We start from the raw sequence: 12,068 nt of genomic DNA on the forward strand, positions 1-12,068 counted from the left end.
TTGCGACATGTTTTTAACATAAAAATTGCACTTTCTCTCCTGTTGAATTCACTTTTAATTAACAATGCTTTAGAATACAATGCTTAAAGAGAAGGAAAAAGCAGAAGTTTTTGTTCTAGGTGTTAGAAGTCACATACATATGCTTCTGAGCTATATCAAAGGGCTATTTAAAGGTAGTCAAAGTTCATTATGAATGCTTACCTTTTTTCCTCCTGTTACAAATTGTTTGAAGTGGGATCTTACAAACTGAGGATGAACAGCAACAATCTGGGGATGGTGGGGGAAGAGGGAAAAAGAGAAGTGTGGCTTAAATAAGAGTTTGCATGAAGAACCACATCACTTTTTAAACTAGATAACCCTTTGTCAATTATCAAGTATTACAGCTGAGTTCTTTCTCTGAAGTAAAGCCTAGTTTTTTCAGAAACTTGGTTGTTTTTCTTAGAAGATAATTCTTCATATTATATGCTGCATGACAAGCATAACACTGAGAGCCATGTTACACTGAATAGCTAATTTTCTGTATAGCTGGCTGCAGGATTAGGACCAATCAGAACAGGACTGCTATGAGCAAGAGTTACCCCAATTAAATCTGTCTGGGGCCTGCCTGAAGGGCACAGATACCTCAGCCCTGTCAGAGGACAACATTGTGTAGCATCTTACACAGTTTCTTTGCCTTATGTGTTACAATGTCAAGTGTGGAGATCGAGCTGTATGAGCAGTAAAGACCCTATGAGGCAAGTGAGTCACATCTGGCAGGTGTGAAAACTTAATGATCTCATTCCTTTCCCCCACACCCTAAAGAACAGCTGCAACATGGAAGACTCCAAGCCGCAACATGCAAATATTTGCCCACATCGCCTTTCCTCCTACAAGAAATGTTTATTGTTAAAAACTTCTAGATTTTCCCATATGACTAGTAGACATCCTTTTTCTAACAGTCAGGCAGACACACTTCTCTAAAGCAGAGTTAAATTCAGTTTCTTCCTTCAGATAGGGTACATCAATATCATTGCCCATTGCCTCATTTTGAGGCAGGTTTAATGGATATGAACTGGTTGCAAAATACTGACCTCCCATTTAGCAGAACCCTCAGAATTTGTATCACAAATCTACAAACAAATATGCTGAGATGGGTAATACCTGAAACAGGACAATTTCTCTTTCACTTTCCTTTTGTATTTGAAAACCTCAATAATACTTCATACAAAACAGGGATTGGCTTTCTTTCTACCTAACCAGATCAAAAGCTTTTATATTGAGATAGAAAACTATTTCTTAGTGACTTGAATAACACTGTAAGGAAGTGGTATTCCTATCTCTCATTTATATTGAATGTGACCTTTCTGTTATTAAAGACAACACCACCACAATTACTAAAGATTAAAACAAGCACTTACTTTAATAGGACAGTCAAACATTTCATGAAACTCTTCTGCTGAATATAATCCAAAGACTTGTACCTGAAAAAGTATATTGAAAAACCAAAAATATTTACCTAATTTACACTGAACAATTAAAACTGAAAGTCAAAACCTAATAACTAGAAGATTAATTTGAATGCTAACAGTGACACCTTATTTCCTAAAGGAAGACACAATTAACAATTCAGAGCCAATTGATACGGCTTGGTCTTCTACTATGACATATCTCTAATATTTACAGCAGTACAGAAGTACTTTTATGAATATTTTTACTCCTTTTTTTTTTTGTTACAATCACAGTAAAAACAATAAGTTCCTTTTGCTTTAGGCTGATCAAATCTGTTTAACAGATATCAACCTAACTATGGTAAGAACAACAGAATAACATTCAGGAGAAAATAAATTAAAAAATTATTCCTTTCTGAGAAAGAATGGCAGGATTTTTTTTCCCCTTCTAGAAATACAGGGTTTACATAAGAAAAGAAATTTGTGACAATAAAGCAAAACCAGCTTGAAATCCAAGTTCCATATATTTCTAGGCATCCTCTCCTCCTCCCAAGTGCATACAGTGCTATTTTTTTATTCCATGATCACTGGAAATGTCTTTCTCTGAAGATTCCTCCCTTCTCATTCATATTGAGGAATCAGTATATTAAGAGTCAGCAAAGGAGTTACAACCGTAGGCAATCATAATATCTATCAGAATCAATCCATCTGAAGAAGAATTTAAAAAAAAAAGTTTCTACTGTCAAGAGAATTAACAGAATTTAAAAATGTTTCCTTGTCTTTAGTTCAGAACAAGTATAGAGATATCAAATGTTGATGAAATATTATTAGATAATATGACGACAGAATAAGGTACCTCCAGATTATTTTAAGTAAAACCCTCTTTTGGACTCATGTCTCCTCATTCAATAAACAATATTCCCTTTTATTACTCTCAGATGAGACAGTTGACCACCCAGTTCCTGCAGAATTTAGGAATAAAATGGGGCTGAAGACTTATGGCCAGGAATTAGTAACTGATTTACTAATTATGCTTTCCAGAAAGAATAATAAATTGTTTGCTTTTTCATTATGCTTTTAAGAGGTTTCCACCCACTGTCAGAAGTTGTTGAAACAAACTCATCCAAGAAGGGATGGACACTACTGGAGGAAGGGAGAAAAAAGAGCATCCCATGGAGTGATCAGTGAGGAAATGTATCTGACAGCAATTCTACTTAAGAATGCTCTCAGATAGGCTCTCATTATTTTGTGGAAAATTTTCTGGAAAAGGTAATCCCTTCAGTAACTCTACTCTGCATGTTCAGCATTGGACTCAAAAATTCTAAAAGACCTTTTAACCATATTTCTTTCTTTCCATCATGATTCCTTCAGGGGGAAAATAAAAAACTAATAGTAACGAGAAAATAGAAATCCTTTTAGAGAAAGACCTGAAGAATAAAGCCAGTAAATATCAGTAATGGGCCACAAAAAGTGAGGCTTAATTGCTCTAAAAAGATCAATTTAGAGCCCAAGAACACCCAAAATTCCTGGAGCCCAAGAACACCCAAAATTCCTGCAGACAGTCAAGAGACAGAGTAAAAATATTACATTTCAGAGAAACTACAACAGGAACTAAGCCATCAGCAAGGAACTAGGAGATCCTTAGAGTGGCTCAAAGTTCAGCAGTCTCAGTGAAGTTAAAAACATCTCCAACCACCTCATTTTCTTTTCAAGCTTGTCTCCTGGATACATCTCCTAAGCATCATTATCAGCTCAGTCCATTACTCATTAGCGAATATACTGCCTCTAACAACACACTTTAAAAATACTTCTGTATGCACTGTGTAGGACTGAGCTACTGCTCCAATAGATTAGAAAAATCAATATTTGGAGATTGTGAGATGTATCACAAAGCTGTGATTATGTAAGCCAGCCAAAGGCTTGTATTTGAATTGGACCTGGCTGTAAGCCTCGAAAACCTTTGGGCTGATGTCTAAAGGATTTTGCTTTCTGGGTTTTTGTTTTCATTAGTTGGCACACCATATTTAATACAATAGCCTACACAAAGTAAGAAACAGAGGAAAGAGAAAATAAGACAGAAAAAAGAAAGGAGAAAAAAAAAAGAAAATACATGGTTAAAACATAACACTGCATATTCAGTGACAGCAGAATCCTCAAAAATTACAAAACAGCCCTCTCAAAAGTAATTAATCAAAATTAGCAACAGTGCCTTCAACATTTTCCTAATACATCACTGAATACAACAATATGATATTTCTTTTGGAGTATGACAACAACATGGAGTGAGCTAAGAGGAAAAAACAATTCCACAAAAAATACATGTTGTCACTCTAGGGACGTCATGTAACAGTTCTTAATGTCTCATATTCTTCAGAGAGAAAGTGATTCTTTTGCTATTACAAACCTATATTTGATTTATCTATTTCTGCTTTCCATGCCCACTCTGTTCACGATGCTCTTAGGCAGCTGGAAAAACGATTTTACAATTCCACTACATTTTGCTAGTCCTGTCTGATTTTAAATATCCAGAAGTCACCACTCCAGTGCATCCAGACTTAGCTGCTTCCTTGCTTCCACATGTGGAAAAAGTAAGCAACCTTCAGTGATCAAAAGGCAGGAAAACAAGCCATTAGTTTCTTGAAAAATTATCAATGTAATATCAATGTAATTCACAGATATTCTTAATATCAATGTTGTCACAGGCATTAGAGATGACACTAAAATATGCAAGTACATGGCTTTTCAATATACTTTGTATTTCTTCATATAAAGAAAGTTACAAGCCAGAATAAAAGTGCCAATTACACTCTTCTTATGTAATGACATGGAAGCTGTAGCAAAATCAGGAGTCATATCGAGGTTTTTCAAGATAGTATACAAAACTACATACAAAACTAACACAAAAAAACAATCTAAAAATCTCCACAATTCTGAGGATGCCAGCCTGCTCCCTGTTCTATTTATTTGAGCACCAAAATTCTCTTATACCCCAACATTTCAATACCCAGCAGCTAGACTAGAGGGTTGGTGTTGGTTATGATTTCTGCTCCTTTCCATGCCAGTGGTGATCAGCTGCAGCTGACTTCATTAGAAAGGAAGGTTTTCAAAGAATCAAATGTGTAGTACATAAAAGCTGCAAGTGGCTCCCAAAGCATTTGTTGGACATGCATGACATACATGCGACAGGTTTTGACACTGGGTCTGTATGCTGACTGTCAAGAAGAGGGTTAGAAAATTGAACTGTGCTTCTGTGCTCTTCCCCCAGTCTATAAAGCTAGATTAAATCTAGTTTGAGAGTCAGAAAAAAAAAAGTAGTAAAATAAAATATATCGGCCAGCAGAACAGAGACGAGGAGGAAGATGTTCTCATCATAAGGCCTTCCTGCAAGAAAATAAATGGTTTCCATCTCTATCATATTGGATCCACTTTGATATGTGAAAATGCACTATGCTTATAGCAAAAGAGAACATATCTTCATTAACTGGTATAGTATACTTGCAGCTGACTCAAAATTCCCAGGCCTCTTCATTACATCCGCTTTTTTGTTTAAGACTGATTTAAGAAAACTGTTTTACTGTTCTGCTTTACTGGATTTTCCCCTTTGTTTTTTTTTAAAGGGATTTCACCACTTTTACATATTTAATCAAGTTAATGAAGACATTGTAACTACTTGTACAAGTATTTTAACTGCTTACAATATCAACACTCCCACTGTTGTAAGGAAAGAGCTATAAGGAATGAAAGTAACACTTTTGTTATGACCGGAATCTGTAAGTGCTACATTATTTGGCTGGGAATCTGCCATTTTCTTATATAGTAGCACAATATAAAACTATTTATTTTAATCAATTTTAGGGGTGGATTATTTCACAGACACGTGTCTTTCTAGATCATATGGAAAATCAAACTTCTAAAATACCCAGATCTTTTAAATCTCCAGATGAGTTTTTCACAAGTGTAGAATATGGTGAAGTATCAATGTCCCTGGACTCTATGAATGCAAATATGCTGAATATTTTACCTGTGATACTCCATCCCTGTGGCCATGGGACTGTATTTTAGACTGCCTTACATAGTATGTAATGTCACACACTGGATCCACAACTGCTATTTCACTAAATGAAGACAGAGTCACTATTTAAAGTATTGAAGTATTTTCAAACAGAGCCACACCAGAGTAGTGATTATGGGTTTTTCAGTATTTCTGAAATTAAATAAGTATATTTAATATTAGTTTAGTAAACGAAAAAAATATGTATGGCTTGCAGTCTCACTGCAGCATAGCGGATCACTGACAGTCATCCACAGTCACATCTGAGGACCCCTTACAGGTGAGTGCTTGCTCCCCAACACCATAGGAAAACAAACCAACAATGCTAGCTCAACATTTTCATTAGCTTGCGCAATTACTCATCCTTGCCTTATCTTGCTTAGACAAATACAATACACTTGTGGTGTTTCACACAGGATGTAAAATTCTATAACCACTTTAAATAGGCACTAGTATCCTAATTACTGTGCCAAGATACTGACACCAAGATATCTTTCAGAAATAAAAGGCCTGGATACACAAACTGGCTGCCTGCCTGTTGAGGAAAAAAACAACTCTATTTGTAATGAAAAAACCCATATGCATACAGTCTAAAGGAGTTGTTTCCCCATTTTTCCTATTGCACATTCTAGCTGTATCTTAATTTAAAGAACTTCAACTGAATGCAACATTAAGATTACCAACACTCCTCCTCCCCCACGTCTACTGTGTAAGAAATGTTCTCATGAGAAGTAAATTGGATATTGAGAAATCATTTAAATTACTTTTAATGCATTCCATTTGTATATGGGCACTATATTAAAAAAGAAGCTTAAATACACTCTGTGCATTAGAATTTTATCATTGCAAACCAACATTAGAAAATACTGTCATCCACTGAAAAAACAAAAAGACATTCTTTTAACTGGAAAATCAATCACCAAAACCACTAAATGTCACAGCTCAACATTCCCAAGAAGCACTGATAATTGTTACTTATACACTACACAAATGATATATGTCCTCAGTCAAGGAAGTAGGTGTCAGTTTTTTTGGAAACTGTACATATATTGATTTTACATTTATTTAATGTGGCTGTTGTAAGACACTTCGTTCTTCTGTTAAACTATGATTGTTTATCAAAAGATTCTGTAATTCAAGAGAAACATTCATAAAGTGTGTGAAAATGAAAACCACCAGCCCACAGAAATCATGTCCACAAAATCCAATTTTGTGGATTTATAGCAGAAAGGCATTAAACTACTGTCTTGCAGGAACAGCAGAGTAGTCAATGAAGTATAACTGGCACAGCAGTAATGATTGAGTTGATGTGTCCTCCTGTCACAGCTGTTAATCAGCTTAATAGCAGTTACATTATTGACATTCTTGTAATTACTTTTCCTATAGCGTATTTGTGCAAAATATATTTGACTTTAATTTTGAGTAATCAAAGGTGAGTTCAGTTCTCAAAAGGTACGGTCAAATTAGTGGTGCGCAATGCAGGAATCAATTCCACAGGTTATCACAATTATCCTAGTGTAATACTAGGACTACCTGCTATCTCAGCAAATATATAAAGAGATTTGTTGTACCTTCCCATCTTCTGAGCAAACACCCATGTGTTCTCCACTTTCATCCAAGCTGATCTGATTTATCTTCACTGGACTCTAGAGAAAGAGGACAAGGAAAAAATACTTTTAAAGTTACATCACCAATGACATGCTTTAACATTCCATGCACTTTGAAAGATTAACATGTTAACGACAGAGTAATGTTTAGTTGCATGAATCAAAAAATCCTCTCAGAATATATATTTCTATGACAAAGCCAAAAGACAGCCTTCTTTCCAGCCTTCTGCCTAACTCCAAAATTTTGACTTTCCTTTTACATTTACCTCAGGATGCTGGAACTCCCATGAAGTGCCAGGCTGCCAGATCTTAAGCATCCGTGTCTGCACACCATGGCTATTAGTGCCTGCCATCAAAATTTTGGATAAAATATGGTGACCACACAGGCATCAGGGCAACTGGGAATTTTTCTAGTTTGGTCTGATGGCTAGGCTTGTAATTATTTGTTTCTTCAAATATTCATTCTCTTACTTTCATTTTTGGCTCTAATACTGTTCTTAGAAGTGAGTATTAGAAGGTCTTGAAGTGCAACATAAGTTTACTTGTTCTTAGACAAATATGGAGAAAAGCCTGAAAATCATCCCAATTTAATAAATTTTCTCTTCCTTATCCAAATATACTTTTGGCAGGGTTAGACAGAATCTGCTACCATTGACTTATCTTAAACAGCTACCCATACCTGAGGTATGGAAGACTAATTTACAACATCATTTGGATAACCTGATGCATATCCTCTTGCATACAAAACCCAATTCAATTATATTCACATACCAAGAAACTTCTTATGTACCATGATCCTGATTTCACCCTCTGTAACAAATAACTCATCATTTCAAGAATCACTGATGGATCTTCACACACGTAAGTCTCTCACACTTTTAAGAACCACTTTTCTTATTCTCATAAAATATTTAATGGATTGAACCACAACTTAGACAATTCCTGTAGTTCTGAGCATGATAAAAGAAATCCATCCTATGTTTGTGTAAAAATAAAGTGTCACTGGAAGAGCACTGGAGTTGTGGGATCACATTAGATGCTACACAACTGTGTCTGAAGTATCACAGGTCCTTATATATGCTATGGCAGTCGGAATTGCATTAAAAGTACATAATAAGTATATAAAAACACACTGTCCACATGGGCTATTCTACAGCAGATAAACCGAGGTGTTTTCACACCCTTTGGAAAGTTTTTTTTCCCCATAATCTTTCACACACACAACAAATTCCAACTCAGAGAAAGGAAGCTTCCTTCTCATCCACTTTGAAAAGAGCATATGCCCAAATCATATTTTCTAGAAGCTTTTTTATAATCAAGGTTGATTGAACAACTGAACCCTACCATAGCTGCCTGATGAGTTGGGAAAATTATACTGCCCATTTGCTTTCCTGCTTTCTTGTGTGCAGAATATGTAACTCTTGGTCTCACCACAAAATGGCACCTGGAAATACTGCAATTACTGCCTATCACAAAGTGGTCTTTCTATGGTGTGTTGTTTGCAAAGAAGTTCACTGGGAATTTAAACCAATTTTCTTTGACTTACGTATTCCAGAAGTATTTTCGTTTGCCACAGACTGGTTATGCTGAGTTGCTACATTTCAAGATCAGACACCCGTGCATGACTAGCAGTGCAGGCAGCTGGTGCACATCCCACAGCTGTGTTCCTCCTGTCATATTTAGGGGGTACCAGCACAGGAGTACAGCTCAAGTCCATCAACCTGATGGTGTAGCCACCATCCTTGTAAAAGCCCTGTTCTCAGATATTACACACAGAATCGGCTAATTCCAAGACAGGAGGATGCTGAGTAAGGCAAGATGTATCAGTTGTCAGTCTGACTTTCTAGACAATCTTCACAAACAGCATATACTTTTATTCCTGCCTTGCCTTGAAAAATGCCTTTCTACATTTCTGGTTTGTTCATCAAGGTGCCAGAGAAGGCTTTGCCTCTGTCTAGGGGGTGGCATGGGGAAAAAGCTAGCATGTCTGCACTATTCCCTCTACAACCAGGAACACCTCTGGCCTTCTGAAATGACAAGCATAGAAAGTTTAACTGAGTTTATCATGGAAGTGGCATGGGTTTTTTGGTTCTGGGCTGCATCTAAGTTGCCATTGCCACAACTTTCTCACTAAGTTTCTTCTCTTCGTTTATTATTTTGCAATTGCAAAGACAAAATGTCTGTCTTCAGTAGTGCTGTCTTGGCACAGGATCATACACTAAGGTACAGCATTCAACTGGTCATGTTCTTCTCATTACTCCAGCAACTACATCCACCATCAAGCTGACATCACAGCAACAGCAGATCTGGCAGCACTTCAGTGTGATGGGCCTTGTTGGAGATGCAACTGCAACAAAACCCAAAATAAAATGACACAAAACAGGACACACCAGAGGAGCTGATGGCTCAATCCTACAGTCCACACTATTCCTATTTTCCTGTCAAATGGCTTTAATAAAGCTCGATTCTGAAAAAATGAAATGTAGAAAATAGGTAAAGTGGACTACATAAGCTATCTTCACATAAACGTTGAAGATGAGGATCAGGATGATGGAATTAATCTGTTGTGATCTGGTTTGAAAGCCATATGGCAATACTTTGGAGATTAAATGTGTGATTGTACTCAGGTAATTAACAGTGCTCAGCAAAGCAAAACCTCTCCTGCAGGATACTAAGGATAACAGGAAGGGCTTCTACAGGTATGTGGCAAGCAAAAGAAAGACTAGGGGTAATGTGGGAAGAAAATAGGAGACCTGGCTACCCTGGACAAAGAGGAGGCTGCGGTTCTCAATGACTTCTGTGCCTCTGTCTTCACTGGCAAGTGTTCCAGCCATGCCACCCAAGTCAAGAAAAGCAGATGCAGGGACTGGGAGGATGAAGATCCTGAGCCCCCTGTAGGAGAGGATCAGGTTCAAGACCATCTAAGGAACCTGAATGTGCACAAGTCTATGGGACCCAATGAGGTTCATCTGTGGGTCCTGTGGGAGTTGGCAGATGAAGTTGCCAAACCACTATCCATTGTTTTTGAAAAATTGTGTCAGGTGAAGTCCTTGATGACTGGAAAAAGGGAAATATAATCCTCATTTTTAAAAAGGGAAAAGTAGAAGACATGGGGAACTACTGACCAGTCAGTTTCACCTCTGTGCCAGGCAAGGTCACACAGCAAATTCTACGGGAAACTGTGCTAAGCTACCTGGCCAACAAAGAGGTGACTGGCAACAGCTAAAATGGTTTTACAAGGAGAAAATCATGCCTAACAAATTTGATGACCTTCTATGACAGGGCTGCAGTGTTGGTGGACAGGGGCAGAGCAACTGACATTGTCTACCTGGGCTAAATGCAAAGTGTTTCACACTCCTGCATGACTTCCTTGTCTCCAGACTTCAGAGACAGGGATTTGATGGATGAACCACTTGGTGGATACAGAACTGGCTGGATGGCCACACACACAGAGTTTTGGTCAATGGGTCATTGTCCACATGGAGACCAGTGATGAGTGGTGTCCCTCAGGTGTCCATACTGGGCCCGATACTGTTCAACATCTTTGTTGGTGACATGGACAGTGGGACCAAGTGCACTCTCAGCAAGTTCACTGATGACACCAGTCTGTGTGGTGCAGTTGACACAGTGGAGGGAAGGGATAATGGCATCCAGAGGGACCTTGACAGACGTGGGCTGAAGCAAACCTCATAAAGTTCAACAAAGCAAAGTGCAAGGTCCTACACTATTGGGATACACAAGACAGATGATGGACTTTGGATCTGGTTAGCATAAGAGATTTGATAACTACCAATCCTGGTAGTAAAACATTACTAGTCTTCCTCGAATAAGTATATAAGCAGTTGTACTTCACAATAAATTTGGATTCTTTGACCATTTCATGGAGTCTCCGTCTCTCTTCATTGCCAACACTACACCTGGGTCACTGCAATCCAGACACACCAATGGGTTGGGCAGAGAAGTGATTGAGAGCAGCCCTAGTAAGAAAGACTTGGGGCTGACAGGTGATGAAAAACTCCACACGAGCCAGCTGTGTGTGTTCATAGCTCAGAAAGTCAATCAAGTCCTGAGCTGCATCACAAGGAATGTGGCCAGCAGGTCAAAGGAGGTGATTCTGCCCCTCTACTCTGCTCATGTGAGATGCCAACTGGAATGCTGCATTCAGTTCTGGTGTCTCCAACATCAGGAGGACATGAAACTGTTGAAGCAAGTCCAGAGGAGGGTCATGAAGTTTGTAAGAGGACTGAAGTACCTCCTTTATGAAGACAGGCTGAAAAAGCAGAGGCTGTTCAGCCTGGAGAAAAGAAGTTTGCATGGAGACCTCATGGCCAATTTCCAGTATCTGAAAGGGACCTACAAGAAAGTTTGGAGAGGGACTTTTCATCAGGAACTGCAATAATAGGACAAGGAGTAATGAGTACAAATGAAAAAGGGGAAATTTAGGTTAGATATTAGGAAGAAATTATAGACTGTGAGTGTGGTGAGACACTGAACAGGTTGCCCAGAGAGGTTGTGGATATCCCAACCCTGATACTGTTCAAAGCTAGGCTGAACAAGGCCTTGAGCAACTTCGTCCAGGGGGAGGTGTCCCTGCCCATGTCAGGGGAGATTAGGACTACGTAATCTTTACATTCTAACCATTTAACATTCTGTGATTCTAAGATTCTAGGATGTTGTCAATGGAAAAAAAGGATGATTCCAGAGTATTTGCATTTTTCCCACATTCAAAATAGCACACAGTAATTCCAGACTTGTTCTATTTCTAAACAGAAATTCAATGATACAGTATTTCATAATAGCATGTATAAGTAGCAATTTGTTATAAATGCCTTCTGCACGCCCAACACCTACATCAGTTGCTATTAACTTTTTCTTTCTCCTATTATTTTTTCCTTTTTGTCTGCACCATACACAGTTGACAATCAGGGAAAATAACTAAATTCAACTAAAAGAGACCTGCTCATTTCCACAAACCTCTAGCTA

The 12,068-nt window shown here is 38.0% G+C and overlaps 1 protein-coding gene across 5 annotated transcripts in view; it reads right to left on the reverse strand.

The window, feature by feature from the left end:
* VPS41 (VPS41 subunit of HOPS complex) overlaps positions 1 to 12,068 on the reverse strand; it is a 120,461-nt gene that overhangs the window by 66,117 nt on the left and 42,276 nt on the right. For all 5 annotated transcript variants that reach the window (XM_068201591.1, XM_068201607.1, XM_068201600.1 and 2 more), the window contains 3 exons: positions 7,050 to 7,124; positions 1,398 to 1,460; positions 202 to 267 (listed from right to left, as the gene is read on the reverse strand). In XM_068201591.1, coding sequence (XP_068057692.1) covers positions 202 to 267; positions 1,398 to 1,460; positions 7,050 to 7,124 — 204 coding nt within the window. The remainder of the gene's footprint in view (positions 1 to 201; positions 268 to 1,397; positions 1,461 to 7,049; positions 7,125 to 12,068) is intronic.

The sequence above is a fragment of the Anomalospiza imberbis genome, chromosome 1 (genome assembly GCF_031753505.1).
Source record: "Anomalospiza imberbis isolate Cuckoo-Finch-1a 21T00152 chromosome 1, ASM3175350v1, whole genome shotgun sequence".
Lineage (NCBI taxonomy): Eukaryota > Metazoa > Chordata > Aves > Passeriformes > Viduidae > Anomalospiza > Anomalospiza imberbis.